Consider the following 22,745-nt stretch of genomic DNA (forward strand, 5'->3'; position numbering starts at 1 on the left):
CTCGGGCAGGTCTGCCAAGAGCTCAGCAGTACCCAGCTGGGATGCAGCAGTGGCTTTCCTCCTCAGATGAATCAGACCGGTGCTTGAGCTCCAGATGTTCATTTAGCCCACCAACTAACTTGCAGTTTCTTTGCTACAGATGGGGCCACTTTGGATTTGCGTATCTGTCCTTAGATACTCTATGTACTCTGCTCTGCTCTTATTTCGATACGGTCACTGAGTGCATTCATGTTCAGATAACGTTAGTGGCCAAGGTGAACCTTCTTTTAACATCCTATTTTTTTCAACTGAGAATTGTCTAGTTAAGAAATACTCTGGCTTACACAGTTATTTTTTCTTCAGGGAATCTAATAGTCCCTTGGCATTTTGTATTACCCCAAAGTATCATCATTATGAAAATTACTTACTGTTAGAATAACTGGGGAAAAGACCTATAGTTTTCTTTTTTTTTTTCCTTTTGAGACAGAGTCTCACTCTGTTGCCCAGGCTGGAGTGCAGTCGCGCGATCTCGGCTGACTGCAAGCTCTGCCTCCCGGGTTCACACCATTCTCCTGCCTCATCCTCCCGAATAGCTGGGACTACAGGCACCCACCACCACGCCCGGCTAATTTTTTTTTTTTTTTTTTTTTTGTATTTTTAGTAGAGATGGGGTTTCACCATGTTAGCCAGAGTGATCCCCATCTCCTGACCTCATGATCCACCCACCTTGGCCTCCCAAAGTGCTGGGATTACAGGCATGAGCCACCGCGCCCGGCCAAGACCTATAGTTTTCTAAGAATATTCCATATAAGCTGCCTAGTCACTTTTTTTTTATGTAATGTGTAAGTGCTAACACTGATATAGCTGTACTCTGTGCCAGGCATTGTGTTAAACAGATTATCTCATTTAATCCTAACAGGTGCTCTATGCCTCACTTGGACTCCCTGAAAACAGAGCTTGAGACGGGGGCTTTGTGCAGGTAGTGTTTGGGAGGTGATCCTTGAGGCATGAATGAGGGCTGCAGAAAGTGAGTCGGAGAAGGAGAAAGTAGAGTCAATATAAGGCTGCATTATTGAAGTGCCACGGTGGGCCACAGGGACTTAACTCCGTGTCAGTGACCTCCTGAGAACTGGACAGACGCCTCCCACAATTGTCCAGCAGGACAGGAAGCAGGGGTATTTATCCAGTGGTTCCCATGCCCCACAGGCCAAGGATTATTCCCAGACACAGGGAGCTCTGCTTGCAGGGAAGTGAGTAGATGCCGCCAGCAACAGCCCACTGCGGACACTGCTAAAGTCATAGGTGAAATATGTGAGAAGGGGCAACAGAAGCTTCTGACACAATTATTATCCTCCCATTTTACAGAGAGGGAACTGAGGTACATGGAGGTTACTTCATCCTCCCAAGGTCACAAGGCTAGTCAGTGTGGGGCCAGGATTTAAACATAGGCAATCTGACCTCAAAGCTCATGGCCCTAACTGCTGTGCTCCTGACCTCCCGCAGGAGGGATGATGACGGCTGCACTCCAGGCTTCCCTTGTGTAGCTCCGCCTAGAGATTTGGGTGTCCATCGCCAATTCAATCTGGAACCCATCTTGGTGATATTTTTTCAAATGTTGCAATTCCTCCTTAGGGAATTTATTTTCTTTTAGTTGCAACAACACAAGAAAATGCTACTGAAATGCCACATCTGCATTCATGAGAAAAAAAAATGAATATCTTTCATCAGAGACCATGTAGGAAGAGACAGGTTCCAACAGTGTATCACTTGAGGGAGAGAAAAGGGGGAGAAAATATAGCTCATACAACTTTTCTTGAGTTCAGAAACTGCTTTTCAATTTTTTATTAAAATGTTATTCTTCAAAGAGTATAGAAATACACCTGGCAATGACCTGTTAGAAGTCAGCCATCTGCTTCAAACATACATAAGAAACATACCCAACCAGATTCTGCCTCATCAAAATTTATTAAGTTGTACATATACAGTATATTATCAGAACAACACCAAAGTGGCTACACTTGACAGATTCTCCTAAAGTGGACACAATTTTCCTAGAGATTATTATTCCCCTTGATAAAATTTGTAATGATTGTGAAAGTTTTGAAAGATAAGCTTGAAGGGCCATAGCATTGACCATCAGGGCAAGGAGCTATAGATGCCATGCACGCAGGGCTCAGGAGGCAGCGGAGCCGCAGGAGGCTGTGGCAGCCCCCTGTTTCTGCTGAGAGTAAACAGTGCTATGAGGAGACCAACACAAAGAGGAAGGTGCTTCCTCTCCAGGAGTAGGGGCTTTGGGTTCACATTCAGGAAACACAAGACACCACACCCAAGAAAAGAAAGGAAAACAAAACGCCCCACAGGGTCTGGGCTCCCTCCGAGAGACAGGGCCAGTGTGGTCAAAAGGGACAAGTTGAGATGTGGAAGTTTGCTGGTGAGGACACCCACTTCCCTTCAAGCTTGCTCAAGGCACCAGACTAGCTCCCCTAAGTACCAAGAGCAAGAACACAACACTCTAGAGAAAAGGGCAGAGCTGGCACTTGGTTTGTCCTCACTAACAGGGAAGTATTACCTACGGTTCTAATTCAACCTGGTGAAATCCACCCCAGAGGGGTCCCAAATTGCTTGTTTGGCTGATGAGTTGAGGACACTGCCCTCCCTCTTCTACCCACTCTGGCTCCTACAAAGACAGGGAAGGACGAAGTGAAGAGCTCATCTGGGCCAGATGTTGCCTTGGCACTCTACAATGATTATTTCTCCCTGTTCTGTTCCTCCTCTGTGTCCAAAATTAAAAGAGAACCACAGCTGTACAAACAGACTGAAAAGGAGACTGGCCACATCTGAGTTCTGGAGTCTTCCTCGGAAGGAAACCATCTTTGTCAGATTCTTGCCAACCTTTTGGGCAGAGTCACCTTTCCAAATCAGGCCTTTTCAGTTTGATGTTTCCAAAGGACCCAGCTTACACTAACACTCCATTTAAAAAATACCTTTTAATTCCAAAAGTTTGCATAAGATGATTTTTTCAATATACTTGACTCATACTGGTTGTTACATAGCACCTTTCATGTGAGATCATAGGGAAGAGAAAAAAACTGCAGCGCCATAGGCATCTCTCAGGCATCTCCCCCTGTAAGCTTCTCTCTCATTTGTTGAGAAAACACAATTTAAGGTGAAAGACAGAGCGAAGACTTTTCAGTGTTTTCCAACCAACACTGACCCTGACTGGAGGGTGCAGGTGTATCTCTCTGAGGCGTTGGTGATGCCAAGAGAAAATGAGAATTATCAAGGACAAAATATCTCCCTTACTCCTGGGCACATCTATTGCCATGTGTACCATAGGTAAGGAATCGTCATCCCTTACCTACATCCCCAATGAAAGGGACGAAGGGTATCAGGAGAAACAGTGAGTCATATGACTGGGGCTTCCAGAGAAACAGTGTAAGATGCGAAATCCCTATCTTCTCAATAGAAAATGTTTGACATGTTTAAGTTCATCAAACAGGCATTTTCTCTGGGGCCACCATGCTCCATCATGATCTTAGAATTCCCTTAGAGCGCCCCTGCTCCCTGCTCCTGTGAGCTCTGAAAGTCTTCTCTCTCTGTGTGTTCTCTGTGGAGCCCAGGGAAGTGAGGCATCCCCAGAAAGTGCACATGCAGTATCCACCTCAAGACCCATTCAAAACTGCCCAGCTTTTGTCCCCACAGAGAATAATGTGGACTTCACTAAGGACATGTTTCACTGAGATGGATATATATACTCCCTCAATAAAGAGGACACTGGATTTTATGTAGATTTCCCTATCATTCAGAAGCATCTGGCCCATATTGGAGAAATCAACTCACACTGAGTTGCAAGGAGATCATAAAATCACATGGCCACAGCATTCCCACACTCTGGTGGGAATATGGAAGCTCCCCGTTGCTTCCAAGAATTTACAATCCTTGCTAGGAATCCACCTTTGGAAAAATGCTCACTTTATTGTTCCTGCTCATCTTCCGCTCCACCCTGCCTACCTTGGGCACCTTTGTCTGGATCAGCTCTTCTGGGGTGTTGCCCAAGGGGGGAAGCAGCCGCTTCTTGCTGTTTCGGGTCTCTGAGAGCCACTGAGGAGGCAACTCAAAAGGCCCAAAGCCAAACTGCAGGGAATACTTATCAGGGAATGTTTCAGGTTCCACAGGGGCTGCCGGTGCCACCTGGGATATAGAGTCCACTGTGCTCAGGGGTGGGGCAGAGGGCGCAAACTGTGGCCCCTGCTCTCCCTCCAGGCAGGTGCTAAATATCTCCTTGGCCTGGAAGTCAGCTGAGCCAATGTACTTGGCCTCACTCTCTTCCTCATCCTCTGTGGGCTTAAAGATCTGCTGCTGCCCAATATGGAACATCTCCAGGAGCTGGCTACCTGAGCGTATGCTGGGTTCCAGGCTGGCCTCAGCCATGTCGCTCCCTGTACTGACCACATTACGGCGACTGTACCGGTGGTGTAGTTGCACCAGGGTCCCTATCAAGCACTTGCGGACAGATTTGTTCACAGTAAGAAAGAGAACAGGGTTTGCCAGTAGGGAGACTTTGGGCAGCCAAACGGCAGTGAGCAGCAAGAAGACGGAAGTGTCGGGGACATTGAGCACGGTCTGGTAGACGACCAGGGTGGCATAGGGCACGCTACACAAGATGAAGACCATCACCATGGAGAGCAGGGTGGCGTGCAGCTCGGCCTCCCGCTGGGAGGCATAGGGAATAGAGATGGTGTTCTGTGGGGTCCGGAGCGCTGCTATGATGACCTTCTTCTTCTGGCTGGCACTCAGGGCCCGTCGGATCAGTATCAAGAAGAGGAACACCACCACCACAGGCACAATGACCGTGGTGATGTTATACACCAGAACGTACACCAGGTGGCCCAAGGAGTTGCTCCAGACTTCCGTGCAGGTGGACGTGGCATAGATGTCGGCCACATTGGTTACTGCAAACACAGGGACACTGGCCACCACTGCATGGGCCCAGATGTACATCACCAGTTCACGGGACTTGGCATCAGATATTTTCCTCTCCAGTGGATAGAGGACTGAGTAGTACCTGCAAGATACACAAACAAAATTAATTCCACAGAAGATACTTTTTAAATTAGGGGAATCTATATCACCAAAAGTAGATGAGAGGGAAGAAAGGTCAAGTTCTTTTATTCAGCCTAAGACAGAGAAGCACTGGGGGAATCCAGGAAGCCAGACCTTAAGTTTTGAGGACTTTGCAAGTACAATGAGAAGTGTCACTAGACCAAAAAATAAAAACCTTTCCAGAGGAGCAGAGGAAAGCCCTGTCCTCATGAGGCTTTACAGGAAAACAAGTAAATAATTTCAATTCATAGCTAGCTTTATAATTATTGCTACCAGGATGAAATCTCAAAGAGTGCCCTCCATATAAAAGATTTCTCCATCTGCTATAAAGATATCTACTTTTCAATTTGAGGGTAAAGGGTAATTGGTAAACAATTTTATATGGGCTAAAGAAGCTTTAGGGCAATTTTCAAAGCTACCAACAGAAATAAGTTTGTCTACACACATATCTAAAGCAGATTTATGCCACAGTCCAGATATCATTAGCAATTAAAGCTGTTCGGGGCAGAAGAACCAGTATGAAGAATGGACTCCAACAAGGTCCTCCCACAAAAATCAATTCAGCTGACAAAAGTTATGCCTGCTAAACAGTCATTGCTCCTATGATAATCACTCAGTAACCCTAAGGGCAATTAATAGGTCTAAAATGCCGGCACAATTAGACTTTTGTTAAAATCAGATGAGACACTGTTTCTCCTTCCAATATTTAACTTGATCATTCTGTAAACACCTAAACAGAATTCCAAAAGCACGCCGTTTCCATATCACCAGTGATTTGAGTGAACTGAATAACTCTTTGCACCCTAGAACCACATCTGTAGTAAAAGGGCTGCCACTAGCTCTCAGAGATATGGTCAGTTTCTTCACATTTGCTTGGCCATATCTGTGCAGTCAGTTAATGCTGGGGCTGACCTTACAACCTTAGTGACACCCATTCACTCATAGGGCAACTAAGCACACAAGCTTTCAGATAACAAGTATTTCTTTCTTTTTTTTTTTTTTTTTTTTTTGAGATAGAGTCTCACTCTGTTGCCCAGGCTGGAGTGTAGTGGCGTGATCTAGGCTCACTGCAACCTTCGCCTTCTGGGTTCAAGCCATTCTCCTGCCTCAGTCTCTCAAGCAGCTGGGATTACAGGCATGCACTACCACACCTGGCTAATTTTTGTATTTTTAGTAGAGACGGAGTTTTGCGCCATGTTGGCCCAGGCTGGTCTCGAACTCCTAACCTCAGCTGATCCACCCGCCTCGGCCTCTCAAAGTGGTTGGATTACAGACGTGAGCCACCGTGCCCAGCCTCCTGTAACAGGTACTTCTGAGCACCACCTATGCACCAGGTCCTGTGCCTGGCACTAGGTTATAAGAATGAAAAGACACAGGAATGTCTCTAAACCCAACGGGGACAAAGATATACACACTAACAATTACGAACAAGGAGATGACAGCTCTACTAGAGGCAGGCACAAAGGAGGTACAGGTAGCGCCTAAAGCCACCTGGGAAAATAGCAAGAGAGGCAGACACTGCAGTGGAGTCTGGCAGGGGGACCAGCTGAAGGGGAACATTCCAGGCTGAAAGAGATGGGATGCAAACACAATAGCGACCATGGACAATCAGGGAAGGAGGGAGCATGGTAAGGTGTGTTCTAGATTTCTTTCTGGGAGGAGGGAAAAAGAGAAAGAAGTGCATAAGTGATGCATGCTTTCACATTTTTTTTCTCTGAATATAGATAGTTTTCTAATGACAACTCAGTAAATATGTGATGGCCCCACCCGTAACACATGAATAGATGCTTAGGAGTTCACTGGCTCTGACTGACATTTGCTCACTGACATGTAACAAACCCAGGCTTCCATTAATTTCCAATCCCATTACATGTTGGGAAACAGATTGCAACATAAGCACACAGGCTCACTATAAATAATGTTCTTAGTGTGTACACCTCTAAACAGTGATGCAAGAAGTGTAGATGACCTCCCGATGAACTTGCTGACTTAGTGCCATGAAACGAATAGCTATGAAGGAAGTGAGAGAAAAGACTGTCTTCTCTTCTTCAGGTGTACATGTGGATGCTTGCAAGTAATTTGCATCTGTGAACAACAAAATAGGAATTCACCAGCCCTGTTTTCCTACTAAAAGGACTTGTTTTACTTTTTAAAAATTATGATAAAATTACAATAGCTTTTCTGCTGGAAAGAAAATGAGAATTTCTTACTGTTTTAGTATTTCTTTGTTTAAGACCAAGGCCCTAGAAGTAACCCACAGGGATTATTGCATTGCTTCCAGGTATAACAGCAAACTGTTCAGAATAATGTATTCTCCTTCTTGTTGAGTCTTATTTAAAAAAAAAAAAAAACTTTCAGGATTCATAGCAGCATTATTCACAATATCCAAAAAGTAGAAACAACCTAAATATCCACCAACTAGTAAATGGAGAAACAAATTTAGTATACTCCTAAAATTAAATGAATATATTATTTGGCCATGAAAAATGAATGAAGTACTGATACATTCTACAACATGGACTTTGAAAACATGCTGAGTGAAAGAAGCCAGACACGAAAGAACACACACTGTATGATTCCACCTACATGTAATGTCCAATAAAGCAAACATATAGAAAAAGAAAGTAGATTCATAGTTATTTATGGTCTTGGGATGGGCACAAGGAGTGACTGTAAGTAAATGGGCACAAGTTTCTTTGTGAGGTAATAGAAATGTTTTAAAATTATATTGTGATGACGGCTGTACAACTCTATAAATATATTAAAATTCATTGACATGTATACTTTCAATAGGCTAATTTTATAATATGTAAATTATATCTCAGTCCAGAATATCAAACTGAAGACTTAAGACTTTACCAGAGTAGGTACTACCAGGGGCATTCAGAAGGACACTGAACACAAAATGGTTCGACATAAAATGCATTAGTGTACCCACTGGAAGTACTCTTGAGAAAGGACTCTGACTTCACTCTTATATTCCAGTTCTGTGCAATGGCACTTTCCAGATACTCAAAAGCAATGGAAGAGACATGCAACGTCACCATAAAGCAGGCGTGGCAAATTGGCATCTCAGGGCACACATTCATCTTGCTGAAGGGATTCGCATGACACACATAATACTTTTTGAAAAAAAAATTAATTGCCAACATTTTTAAATTATGGAATTCTAGATTTTTTTTATTCCTCTTCTGAAAGAATAAAAAAGTCCTGCCCACCGAGTCTAGATTCCTACAAAGCAGTTATTAGCTGCAACTGCTGAGCAGCTGATCCCCATGAACGGGAATGTGGACACACTCTCCACGTGCCACAATTGCAACCTGGTTGTTGCTTGACTTGTCACCTGCCTTGTTTGGCTCCATGGATGGTGAGATTCCAGTCCCTTCTAAAGAGCTGGAGCTGCTCCCAGCAAGATCTGATGGTAACATGATTGCAGAAATATATCTAAGGAAGAATGTGCCATTAGAAGAGAAGCCTGAGAAAGAAAGGCAAATATTGGTGCCGCCCATTCTAACACAGGCCATAAATAATTCACTTAATTATTTCTACTGCTCTGGAATCTGAGGCTCAGAAAGTTTAAGCAGCTTTACCCAAAGCCACTCAGCTAGAAAGCTATGTAGGCAGGACTCAAAGCCAGGCTTCTATTCCAACATCCATTCTCTTAACCACAATGGCAATGACTTCTCCCAGTATGCTGGGGGCTTTGTGTGACTCTGTGTCCCTCCATGCAGACAGCACCAGGCGGCTGAAGAAATCAGGGTCCCTGGCCTGAGAGGCTGAAATGCCTCTATAGATGGGTTCTACAATCAATACCCTCACAGGTCATTAAGGTATTATGTTTTGAATGGACAAAGAGTTCTAAATTTTCAAATTAATCTAAAATGTAGTTAAATTTTAACATAGGGCATAAAATCAGAATAGCCTGCACTTTCCCTTCAGCAACGTTTCCTCTATGTTAATCTTGAAATCAAAAGTACTCATGGACATAAAATACTTTTCAATTCTTGTTTGCTTACTTAATTCAATTCTCTAGAATATATTATCTAAACTGTATTCATGAAGCACTAGCTAGAAAGGAGAAAGGCAGGAATTTGCTGATTACGAGATCTTTATGCAACTTTGATAAAATTGATCAAATTATGTAGAATGGCAGTAACTAAGATGTAAGGTTCACTTCCAAATGAACATCTTTTTAAAGAGGATAGGAAGAGAAAGCAATCACCACTGCAATATGAAGCCTTGGAAATAAATCCTCCAGAGGAATTCTGGTGTTACCTAGCCAGATCCAAGTGGACCATCTAATCGTTTGTTAAATAACCACTGAATCATTCCCTCATTCTTTCAGAGATGTTCCATACTGCATCAAAAAACCCTAATTGCAGAGTTATCAATCAGATGAAAAATCTACTGCAAATTGCAACACAAATACCACCAACTGCAACCAAGCTGAAGTGACACCATGATCTAGTAGCTCTGCCCCAGCATCCTCACCATGGAACTCCCATCCCCAGGTCTTCTCTCAATGGTTCTATTTTCCATGCCTGTTGCTAAATCAACCTGTCCTTTGGGAGGCATCTGTTTTGGACATTTATTCCCTTTCTGTTGATCACAAGCTGACTAAAAAGCAGTATACGGAACATTGACTACTCATCATTTGCTTCATGATGCTAATTTTTTAATACAACTTAAAAAAAAAGTTAGCTCCTGGCTACCTGATCTTACCTGTCCAAAGCAATAGCAGGGAAGCTGAGGATGGTCACAGAGCAGAATACTTTGTGCAAAAATTTGACGACCTTGCAGAAGAGCATGGTGTAGATCCACCAGCAACAGTGAGGACTGGTGCTGAGGATGATGTCGAAGGGCACACAGACCAGGCTGGCACAAATCCCCGAGCAGGCCAGGTTTTTAATGAACCTGTTGGTGACAGATTTGAACACGGTTGTGCGGCAAGTTGACCATAACACCATGAAGTTTCCTGGTCAGATATGAAAGAAAATAAAATAATTTAAATAAAAATTTAAAAACTAAAAAAAGGAAAAAAGTACAGGTTAAAAAATGTAAAAAACACATTTGAGAGTTGATTTCAAAAGATTTAATGTAAATCCTAATATTAAAATTTAACATATATGATACATTACAGTCAATTTATGTGAAATTATTAAATCACATATCAATAAGTCTAGAAAAAATTTTAGTGGTGAGTTTCTCTATTTAATTTTGGGCAAAATGGTATTTTAACAATGGCTTAGTCTCATCAGCATATAAACAATTTGCTAGTTATTACTTAATCCCAGGCAGTCTGCTCTTATCAAGTTTTCTAGTGACCTCCATGTTGCCAAACTCAGCAATAGAAATACAGTGCAAACCACACATGTCATCTTAAATTTATGGTAGCCATGTTTTAAAAAAGTAAGGAGAAGTAGGTGAGATTTTAATAATATTTTTTATTCAACCCAACAGATCCCAAATATTTCAACATGTAATGATTACTTTAAAATTATTAATATTTTTCATTCTTGTTTTTGTACTAAGTCTTCAAAATGCAATGTGCATTTTATTTTACACTTACAGCACATCTCAGTTTGCACTAGTCACCTTTCAATAGCCACATGCAGCTAGTGGCCACCATACTGAACAGCACTGTTCTAGACTTCAGCAGCAGTGATGCAACCAATCATCTCTCTTTGAGCATTGTCATCTGTGGCTTCCACAGGCCTACAATCTCCTGGTTTTCCTTCCACCCTCCCACTTCCGCCAGTCCTTGGCTGCTGCGAGTCTACTCTTACCAGGTTTTCCAGAAGAGCATGGTACAGCTCCGCCCCCTCTATCCTCTCTCAATAGCCTCTCCCTATGTTAGACTACCCATTCTGGTAATTTTCCATCAAAATGCTGATGACTCCCAAATTCATGTCCTAAAGTAGGATTTTCCCCTCAACTCCAGAATCCTTTTTCCAGATAAACTTCTGATACCCCTCTCAATCCCCATCATGTTCCTCAAGGGTTTACCTACTCCGATGCCTACTGCCTAATCTCATACCTTCCTTCCCCTGGCTTGCTGAGCTCCAGCCACTCCAATCTTTGTGCCATTCCTGAAACACATCAGGGCTAATCCTGCCTCAGTGCCTTTGTACACATTTTCTTATACTGCTTGAGATGTTGTTCATATGTCTGATTACTTTAAATCCCAGTCTTAGTTTAAATGCTGCGTTGTCAAAAAAGCCTTCTCTAACCATCATTTTATTTTAAACACTAACTGCTCCTGCCTCCATTATGCTCCATTATCATATCCCATTGCATCCTTCACAGTTCTCATCACAATTATTCATTTGTTAACTTGTTATCTCTCCATTTCATGAAGAAAAACTGTATCAATCTTGTTCACTGTTATAACTCCATGCCTAGCTCAGTATCTGGCACAGAGTAGGCATTCGATAAATATTTGCTGAAGAAATGAATTTGTAAAATAAGCAGACACATGGTAATCAAAAGTCCCTGTGGTAAGAGAACCCCTTTTGTAAGTATGTATGTCATGTAAAGATATTCTAAGTCAGCAAGCAGTTCCCAAATCTCACCATACGTCAGAATGACTGTACCAGATATACTGAATCACAGTGCATAAGAACTGGGAACCTGCAACTGTAACAGGCACATTGGTACGGTTGGCCCCCAGACTAGTTTCTTTTAAACCACTTTTAGACAGAGTCCACAGCCCCACGCCCAGACTCTCACAGGGAATCAGTCCTCAGGTGTGCAGGGCAGCCTGCTGAGGGGTTTTATTAGCATTTACATGCTCATGATTGAGGAAAGTTGTTTTCATGCTGTTATTTCTTTAAAACCCAAGACTGCTATAATCACATTTTATTTCCATCTATTTATATGCCTCTAGACAGCATGCAGAGCCTAATCTCTTCTGCTATTAAGAACCTGAGGCTAAATAGTCCTATGTTCTTTCCATTCTCTAAACCTCTGCTCTCGCTCTCTCTCCTCATTTAAAACTGACTCATTTGGTTCTGAGAACCTGAATTGGATATGTCAGGATACAAGCACCCATACCCAATACCCAATTGGCTACACATTTAAAAATAAATGTGTGTGTGTGTGTGTGTGCGTGTGTGTGTGTGTGTGCATGTGCGTGCCCACACAGCAACAAAGCAAGATAACTATATGATTATTTAACCTCATTAGCACTTCAGATTCTCCTTCATTTTACAAGGCACACCAAGTAAGGATAACTCATTATATATTTAAGTAACAAAATTTTCAACCTCTATATACTTTTTATTTTAGAGGTCACATTCTAAGTCATCTAATCTCCCCTAGAAATGATCTAAGCCCTGGAACCATTCCAATTCCCTATGTATTCCCATTATACTTTCTAATGTTTAATTCCATGATAATACCCAATGCCATAGCTGTGGACACAGCAACACAATTAGGACATACAGCCCATACAACCAAAAAGGAAATGAGAGGTAGAGAGTGGTGACATTGGTACAAGTCTGCCCTTCCTGGGACTGCTGTAACTATGTCATTCCTCAAGAAAAATAACCAACGGATACTAGGCTTAAGACCTGAGTGATGGCCGGGCGCAGTGGCTCACGCCTGTAATCCCAGCACTTTGGGAGGCTGAGGCGGGCGGATCACGAGGTCAGGAGATCGAGACCATCCTGGCTAACACGGTGAAACCCCGTCTCTACTAAATATACAAAAAATTAGCCCAGCATGGTGGCGGGCGCCTGTAGTACCAACTACTTGGGAGGCTGAGGCAGGAGAATGGCATGAGCTCACGAGGCGGAGCTTGCAGTGAGCCGAGATCACACCACTGCACTCCAGCCTGGGCGACAGAGTGAGACTCTATCTCAAAAAAAAAAAAAAAAAAAAGACCTGAGTGATGAAATAATCTGTACAACAAACCCCCATGGCACATGCTACCTATGGAACAGACCTGCACATCCTGCACATGTAGCCCTGAACTTAAATAAAAGCTAAAAAAGAATACAAATTAAGACTTCTTGTTCTGTAATATACTTAATAGTCAAAGATAGTGGATGTGGAAGACAAAGACATGTGAATTAACCACAACTCTGACAGACAGTGCTTGATTGATAATGAAGAACCTTTTTCCAACTAAATTTTGCCTCTGCAAAATTTTAGCTTTGGTTGTCCTTCTAAACCGGTTTATTGGCTTTGCATCTTTGAGAGCAACAATTCTGGCCTGTTAAAGAGACTAGTAACTAAAATGAAAAAGATATTCCAAAAGAGCATTGGGAAATCGTGTGCATCTGAGAATCCTTCTGGGAAAACACACATTACCCCTTTGAAAACTACCAGCTTCCCCAGAGACTTAAAGCAGTAAAAGATCCATGGCCATGCTTTTACAGAAAGATAACATGCCACCCAGAACATTCTAAAAACTAGAACTTGAAAAAAGCAATGCAAAGTGGAGGTGATATAAAATTACAAGGAAAAGCGTATGACACACTGTGCCAAGAGGGAGGCCAAAGTGGATCGACAAGGGTCAGAAAGCCTACAAAGGAACTTTTACACTCAGTATACACCTTGTGATGCAAGAGGAAAGTTTAAACAAGTAACAGTAACCCCATAATAGAAGAAACAACCAGCCAACCACCACTTTGTGTTACTGGATTTTTAAATGCCTTCTTTGCTTCAGTTTGCAGTCCAAAATGTAACCAAGAAGAGTCTCTTGGGTTAAAAGAATTGTGTGAAGGGCATATTAGGAAAGGCTTTTAATTAATATGCCAGGTAACAACAGGAATGACTTTTAACCTAACTATGCATTTATATATAAAGTAGCTTTCTTATAGACAGCATATAGTTGGCTCTTGCTTTTTTAAACTGATCTGACAATCTCCATCTTTTAATTGGTATATTTAGAATATTTGTGTTTTTAATTTTAATTTTAATTTTTTTTTTAGAGACAGGATCTCACTATATTGCCCAGGCTGGTCTCAAGCTCCTGGGCGCAAGTAATCTTCCTAGCTCAGTCTTCCAAGTGGCCGAGACTACAGATGCACGCCACTCTACCCAGCTAGAACATTTACATTTAATATAATTATTGATATGGTTGGATTAAAATCTGCCATCCTGCCAGTTGTTTCCTATTTATCCCATCTGTTCTTTTTTCCTTTTTCTCTTTCTGATTTAGGATTATAGGTTGAGTATCCGTTATCCAAAATGCATGGAATCAGAAGTGTTTCAAATTTCAAACTTTTTCAGATTTTGGAATATTTGCATCATATTTACCAGCTGAGCATTTCAAATCCAAAAATCCAAAATCCAAAATGCTTCAATGAGCATTTCATTTGAGCATCATGTTGGTGCTCAAAAAGTTTCAGATTCTGGGCTGGGTGTGGTGGCTCACACCTGTAATCCCAGCACTTTGGGAGGCCAAGGCAGGCAGATCACCAGGTCAGGAGATCAAGACCATCCTGGAGAACATGGTGAAATCCCATCTCTACTAAAAATACAAAAAATTAGCCGGGCATAGTAGCGGGTGCCTGTAGTCCCAGCTGCTCGGGAGGCTGAGGCAGGAGAATGGCGTGAACCTGGGAGGCGGAGCTTGCAGTGAGCCGAGATTGCACTACTGCACTCCAGCCTGGGCGACACAGCGAGACTCCGTCTCAAAAATAAATAAATAAATAAAAATAATTCAGATTTTGGAGCATTTCGGTTTTGTATTTTCAGATTTAGGATGCTCACAGTGTGACTGAATATTTTTTATAATTCCATCGTATCTCCACTGTTGGCTTATTTATATTTCTTTTAAATTTTTTTAGTGGTTGCCTATATTTACAACATACATCATGAATTATAGTCTACATTCAAATACTATTATACTGCTTCATATGTAATATAAGAATCTTATAACAGTATTGTAATGGTTAATACTGAATGTCAACTTGACTGGATTGAAGGATGCAAAGTGTTGGTTTTGGGTGTGTCTGTGAGGGTGTTGCCAACAGAGATTAACATTTGAGTCAGTGGACTGGGAAAGGCAGACCCACCCTCAATCTGGGTGGGCACAATCTAATCAGCTGCCAGCACGGCAAGAATAAAAGCAGCAGAAAAATGTGGAAAGACTAGACTGGCTAAGTCTTCTGGCCTCCATCTTTCCCCTGTGCTGGATGCTTCCTGCCCTCAAATATCAGAATCCACGTTCTTCAGCTTTTAGACTCTTGGACTTAGACCAGTGATCTGCCAGGGGCTCTTGGACCTTTGGCTACACACTGAAGGCTGCACTATTGGCTTCCCTACTTTTGAGGTTTTGGGACTTGAACTGGCTTCCTGGCTCCTCAGCTTGCAGACGGCCTACTGTGGGACTTCACTTTGCGATCATGTAAGTCAATTCTTCTAATAAACTCCCCTTCATATATACATCTATCCTATTAGTTCTGTCCCACTAGAGAACTCTGACTAATACAAGTATATTCCTTATTCCTCTCTTCTAAGCTTTATTTATTTATTTATTTTTTTGAGACAGGGTATTGCTCTGTTGCCCAGTCTGGAGTGCAGTGGCATGATCCCAGCTGACTGCAACCTCTGTTCCCCACAGGCTCAAGTGATCCTCCTGCCTCAGCCTCCCAAGTAGCTGGGACTACTGGTGCATACCACCATGCTTGGCTAATTTTTGTAGAGACAGGGCCTCACTATGTTGTCCAGGCTTGTCTCGAATGCCTGGGCTTAAGTGATCTGCCTGCCTCAGCCTCCCAAAATGCTTGAATTACAGGCATGAGCCACCATGCCTGGGCCTCTTCTCAGCTTTTTAAACTGATCTGACAATCTCTGTCTTTTGATTGGTATATTTAGAATATTTACATTTTTGTTGTCTTATATTTTACTTTTATATAAACTGTAATTCAATATACATTGCTACAATTTCTTCTTTCAGCAGTCATTTAACGTTTAGAGTAATTAAAAATAAGAAAAAGTCTTTTATAGTTACCTCCATTTCAATCATTTCTGGAGATCTTTATTTCTTTGTGTAGACACAAGTTTCCGTCTGGTATCATATTCCTTCCACCTAAGGAATGTCCCTGAGCATTTCTTGCAGTACAGGTCTGCTAGTAATGAATTCCCTCTCTTTTTGGTTGTCTGAAAAATGTCTTTCTTTTTTCTTCATTTTTGAAAGAGTATTTTTGCTGAGGATAATATTCTGAGTTAAGAGGGTTTCTTCCCCCAGCAGTTGAAAGATATCACTCCATTGTCTTCTGGATTACACAATTTCTGATAGTAAGTTTCCCGACTCTTACCTTTGCTTCTCTGTGTATAATGTGTCTTTTTTTTTTCTCTACCTTCCTTCAAGATTTTCTCTCTTTGGTTTATAGCAGTTAAAATATGATGTGTCTAGGTAGTTAAATATGATGTGTCTAGGGGTGTGTGTGTGTACGCACACACCTTGGTTAGGACTATGGTTTGATGTCTTTTATCATCATTTTAATAGCTACATAAAGGCAACAGTGCCTTCATGGTCATGCCCTAATTCATTTTATCTATTTTATATTGATGGGTTTTGTAAACTGTTTCCAATATTTCATTATTATACAATGCTGACATCAACATCCTTATATATATATAATCTTTGGGAATTGAACTGAATATTTCCTGGGGATAAATTACTAGAAGCAGAATTTCTGGGTTAAACAGCTTGCACATTTTTAATATATATTACCAAAGGACTCTCCACAAATGGCATGTGAGAAAGTTGGTGTCCCCAAATGCTCACTAAAAGTTCTGCAGCCTCACTAAAATGTTTACAACCATGGCATGTGAGAAAGTTGGTTTCCCCAAGTGCTAAAAGTTCTGCAGCCTCACTAAAATGTTTGCAACTGTGCATGTTTCCTCTATCCTAGGATTTATGTCTTTCTATTTCTAGAAAATTTTCACCCATTGCCTCTTTGAATTTTATCCTGCCTCTTTCTCTTTATTCTCTTTTTCTGGATTTCTTATTACACTTATGTCAGACCTCATTCTATTGATTATATCTCTTAACCACTCATTCTTATTTTCCATCAATTCATCCTCTTCTGAAAACTAGGTGATATTTCTCAGGTTTACCTTCAATTTTTAATCCATTCTCAATTCATCTGGAAGTAATCATATCATCCCCTCTTTTGTTTAAAATTTGTACTTGTGTCTACTTCAAATAGCCTATTCTTTATTCCTAGTATTCAGTTAGTTTACTACGGCTTCCATTCCTTCGTTAATCTGTAATCATTTTTTAAATGCTTATGGTTTCTTTCAGATTATGCTGTTGTATCTACTTCTAGAAGAATTAATTTTGCCACCTGTTGGGTCGGCTTGCTCTCTTTTCTAGTTTTTCTCAGACGGTTCCTAATATTCAATTATGAGCTCATAGTCTGTGAAGGTTGTTTTTCTGTGGTAGGTTATATTGCCTGGCTATAGTAGTGTTCCAAGTGGCTGGCCAAGCACACATTAGTACTTTGTTGCACTTTTGTGAGCCAATAAAAGACAATATGGTTGACAGATCATTCTGAGAAAGATTAAGTTTGTAGCAAAATTTTTATCCTAGGGAGATGCAGAATATTTTAACAACTAAGGACATAGATCCTGAAACCCAACTCCCAGACTCAATACCCAGCTCTGTCACTTATCAGCTATGTGGTTATGGGTAAATTACCTTCTCTGTGCTTCAGTGTCATCATCTATAATGTGAACATAATAACAAAGTCTATGTGCAAGAGACATTGTGAGGGCTAAATTAGTCAATACAGCAATATACATACAGTGCTTAGAACTGCTTCTTGTGCATAGTATGTGCTGTTTAAGTGTTATATGTCACTGTTACTATTATTTACATGAAGGTTTCAGAGGGAACCAAGAAAAGGTCTGAAAGAGAGAAAAAGAGAGAGGTTTGGCCGGAGGAAAAGAAACATGGAGCTGTGTGTAGAGGAGACAGAAGGGGACAGCTCAGAAGGGAGACAGAGGGCCTTGGGAAGCAGCCAGGAATGTGACATGGTAGGACTGACTGGCCCCAGTTTCCAAACGGAACACCGAGGTCTCCCAAGGGAGAATCACCCATGTTTGCCCTGTGAAGGCCCCTTGAGTGGTGCTCCTCTGGCAGAATCACATCAGATTGTCTCATGTGGTCAGAATGGGTGCCCCAGGACCATGGAGTTTAGGCAACTGTGGCAAACACAGTGCTCTTCTTCAGGCCTGTAGAGACACAACTTGCCTCTCTCCTCCTTGCTGCCATCTGGATTCAGTGACTTCACAAAAGCCTTTCTTTCTCTCTAGCAGAGAGGGCAGGAACCACTGTGAGGCCTGCTTTTCCAAGAATGCTCAACCTTGACTCAAAGCAAACATGAAACATCTCAGATTAAGGATATCCCTTCTCCAGATAGGTCCTGCTTCTAGAATATATCAAGTCTACTATAAAACATTCAATATACCCACAGAAAATGTAAATTAATACAGCCATTATGACAAACACCAGGGAGGTTCCTCAAAAAAGTAATAAGAGAACTATCCCATGATTCAGCAATCCCACTACTGGGTATATATCCAAAGGAAATGAAATCAGTATCTAAAAGAGATATCTGCACTCCCATGTCCATTGCTGTCCATTGCAGCATTATTCCCGATCACCAAGATGTGGAATCAACCTAAGTGTCTGTCAAAGGATGAATGGATAAATGGACGAATGGTATACATACACAACAGAATACTGCAGCCTTAAGAAAAGGAGGAAATCCTGTCATTTGCAATAACACAGATGAACCTGGAGGAGATTATATTACATGAAATAAGCTAGGCACAGAAAGACAAAGACCACATGATCACATTTACAGGTGGAATCTAAAACAGCCAGAATCATAGAAGCAGAGTATAGAATGGGCTGCCAGTAGGACGAAGCATTGGGGAGATACTGGTCAAAGGACACAAACTTTCTGTTAGGAGAAATAAGTTCAAGAGGTCTACTGTACAACACGGTGACTACAGTAAGCAATATATTATATACTTAAAATTGCTTTAAAATGTAAATTTTAAGTGTTCCCAGCACAAATAAAAATACGAGATAATGTACATGTCAATTAGCTTGATTTAGCCACTCCACATTGTATACCTATTTCAAAATACATGTTGTACAACATAGATATATACCATTTTTGTCAATGAAAAATATTTTTAAAAAGCAATAACAAAATAAAATGTCTCACGGAATTCCTGCAGTAGCACACAAACATGACATGCCTTAATAGAATGCCAATATGAATTAAAAACCACACAAGGTTATGAAAATCAAAAAAGATATCAATGACCTTGGCATTGTTTCATTAAGAAAAAGTAAAAATCTCAAAGTAATGATAACTGGCTGATAGTGTTTTAAATCCAATTAGCTAGACACCTTGAAACAACCATGAGATTATTTCATCATTATGAAAAGAGTTTTCTAAAATGTTATCTGACCAAGGATATGTTACAAATAATAAAACAATGATTCTAACTATACTTGGTTACTTGTTTAATAAAAAACAACAACCAGCCAGGTGTGGTGGCTCACGCCTGTAATCCCAGCATTTTGGGAAGCCAAGGCAGGAGGATTGCTTGAGGCCAGGAGTTCAAGACCCACCTGGTCAACACAGCAAGACCTCATTTCTACCAAAAATAAAAATTAAAAATAAGAAAGCTTAGCATGGTGTGGTGGCATGCACCTGTAGTCCCAGCCTCTCAGGAGGCAGAGGCAGTAGGATCACCTGAGTCTAGGAGTTGGAGGCTACAGTGAGCTATGATCACAACACTGGACTTCAGCCTTGGTAACAGAGCAGGATCCTGTCTCAAAAAAAAAAAAAAAAAAAGCTTTGAAAAACATTAATCAATCCAAGACATGTTCCCAGTAGGTAGGCAGCAAGCACCCTTGTGCATTTAGGCTCACAGGATTAGCAACTAAAAATTTTAATCAAGATGGAAAAAAACTATTCCATTTTTTGCCACCATCACTAGAAAGCAGTGAAAGCGTTCCTGAATATCTGAGGGCACTGCTCTATTTGTTTAGGTATAATTCAAATGTAGTTTCACTATGACACTTATTTTTGAAAAGAGTTGGTTACGTATTCATTATTTGTAAATAAATAAATAAATATTGCCAGAGAATATTCATTATTTGTGAGATTGACAACTTAAATCCATATTGAAGAATAGCAGAGGTACAAAAGTAACTTGATTGATTTCACTAAAGGCATTCAATGGTTCCCTACCGCCATTAAAAAAAAACAAGTTTAAACTTCTCAACATCATATGACACCCTTTAAGATATAACCCCTGGCTACCTGCACACCTACTAACTAACGTTGCAGCATCGTGATGGAATGGGATAATCCTGGAAATCTAAAGGTCAAATTCATGTTTTTCTCTGAGTCCTTACAGCTGCTGCCCAAGCAAAACCTCCAAAGAGAATTAGAAAAAGAGAGCAAGAGAGAGAGCGAGGGAAACACAAGATAGGAACGCAGAACTCCTCAGTGTAGGGAAGTCAAATGATACCTGGAGAGTTCAAAAAAAGGCACTGTTAAGCTCTGTGGACCAGGGAGTATGAGGGGGGGTGGGGAATCAACACTAAACAACTGATTTTCATAGTTCACGCTTCCAAAGCAAATATTTCTAGAAAGTTCTAAATAGCTCTAAAAAGGATTCTATCTTACTTTGATTTTTTAACAATATTGTTCTTTAATCTATGCAGATACATTTTCCAAGTGACCAGAGAGTCAGTGCTGACTGAGTGATAAGTTTTTTGATTTGAGGATTTTTGCTACTGGTATCAGAAGAATTATGGCCAAAGAATGTAAGGGAAAACCAGCTTGCAGCCATAGGGCTATGCCTGGCAGTGTTCAGTACAATATGCTCTTCCTGCCAGTCTATAAAAGTTTGAGCCTCTTCCTCACTAAAGAAGTGTCAGTTTGCTATAACTTATGATTAAACTAATACCTGCCTAACTCAGTTTAAGCTGATTGCTATTGGCATGAGAAAATCCTGTTATTTTAGCTACAATTAATTTGATTCCAGAGGATTTTTTCTGAAATGATGCAGAAAGTTCAAACTAAGCAGGAGTTGAATTAACAGGAAGAAGCTATGTAGTAAGTTCATTAAAATTCATGGTGAATATTAAATAATTACTTTGAATGAAAAGCATCTTAAGAAATATATATCCCCTATGGATGTTTCTTCTCAGAATACTTGTTCCCAAAGAATAATGCAGATAAAATATTAGCAAGATTCACTTTTGTAATATATAAGAATATATAAATAGACTCCAATAATAGCTTCATCCAGTCAGCTCCTGTGAGGCCACACAATGGATTTTAGGTGAGTCTACAACAAATGTGCGTATCTTTTAGCAATAATGGTATCCCAAAGGGTAAAGGCAAACTGTATAGCACGATCAAAACAAAACTATTTCAGCGACCACAGTCAAGTCTGCCCCAACCTTGGGGCTCTCTCATGGAATTCACAAAGCCCCTGAAATTAGTCATTCACGTTTCTCAACACATAGCAAGATAGATACAGAGGCATAAAGTAAGAAGAAAAACACAGTCAGAATCTGAATTGATAACTCTTCTCCTTATATTTTCAGTGACTTGAATTTTTTCCATATAAATCAACTGGAAAACTTTCATGGCTTCACAAGATGCTTTCTCTCTGGTTGCTCATATTAGGTCTATTAACCTCCTTGAGAAGCACATTATTCTCTGAAAAGCTATAGCAAGAGCCTTGAAATCATCGGCCCCACTTAGCTGTGACAGTGTTGAAACCCTTTAATAGCAACAGGTTCCACTTCCCTACTTCCCTTTCTATAGGTAGATGGAGAAAACTTCCAGAGAAAAAAAGGAAAAGTTTTACCTAACTCTACCCATTGTTAGCATGCTCCCTTTGGACCAGCATCCAAACAAGCCACGCTTGATGGAGTGGACGTGAAACAGCTCACTATCTTAAATATCTACTACACAGGCCATCTTACTAAGAGGCCCTTGCCTATATTAAATTACTCATGCAAAAGGCAGGGTCCATATCTTCTGCACCATTCACATTGCACTTAGGCTTCATGGGTTATTTCTCCCCTTGCATATTGTAAGATTACGGAGCCTGAAAAGAACATCTGAAAACTCTGTCAACCTTCATTAGCACCAGACATGGTTTTGTATCTAGGGTTTGCTTCATAAAGACCTAAATAGATGAATAAATTAAACCTTGAAGTTTAATATAACTTAACAGAATCATCATTTTTTCCTATGTACTCACTTTTATAAGTATACCTACTGATGAGAACTAGCTTCAACCAACAAGCTGAATGTTTACTATCTTCCCATTGCCAACACACAGTGTCAGAGCTGCTTAGAGAGATGTATTCAACAATGATATATCATGCTACACTGTAATTAGTCTAGTGAACGTACAGGGAATACTCATGCACTCTATTCTATTCCCTCTGTCCCAGTAACTATAATTATGCAGTCTGAAAGGAAAAAATATGTTGGAAATATTTCCAAAGACCCCAAGGGTAAGATAATTAGAAGACTAAGAAAGGAAAGTGAGCCTGATCCTGCTTCAGTCCACTGGGACCTAGCATAGCTGATGTGAACTGGAGAAACAAGATTTTGGAAATGAGAGCTTCTCACTCCTTATGATCTGAC

General features: G+C 40.9%; 1 protein-coding gene across 5 annotated transcripts in view; it reads right to left on the reverse strand.

Moving 5' to 3' along the window:
- Positions 1–1,787: 1,787 nt before the first annotated feature.
- Positions 1,788–22,745, reverse strand: part of GPR176 (G protein-coupled receptor 176) — a 119,630-nt gene continuing 98,672 nt past the window's right edge. For all 5 annotated transcript variants that reach the window (XM_054450789.2, XM_063652577.1, XM_063652576.1 and 2 more), the window contains 2 exons: positions 9,805–10,057; positions 1,788–5,044 (listed from right to left, as the gene is read on the reverse strand). In XM_054450789.2, the coding sequence (XP_054306764.1) occupies positions 3,922–5,044; positions 9,805–10,057 (1,376 nt within the window). In that variant the 3' untranslated portion in view covers positions 1,788–3,921. The remainder of the gene's footprint in view (positions 5,045–9,804; positions 10,058–22,745) is intronic.

Source organism: Pongo pygmaeus, chromosome 16, assembly GCF_028885625.2.
Source record: "Pongo pygmaeus isolate AG05252 chromosome 16, NHGRI_mPonPyg2-v2.0_pri, whole genome shotgun sequence".
Lineage (NCBI taxonomy): Eukaryota > Metazoa > Chordata > Mammalia > Primates > Hominidae > Pongo > Pongo pygmaeus.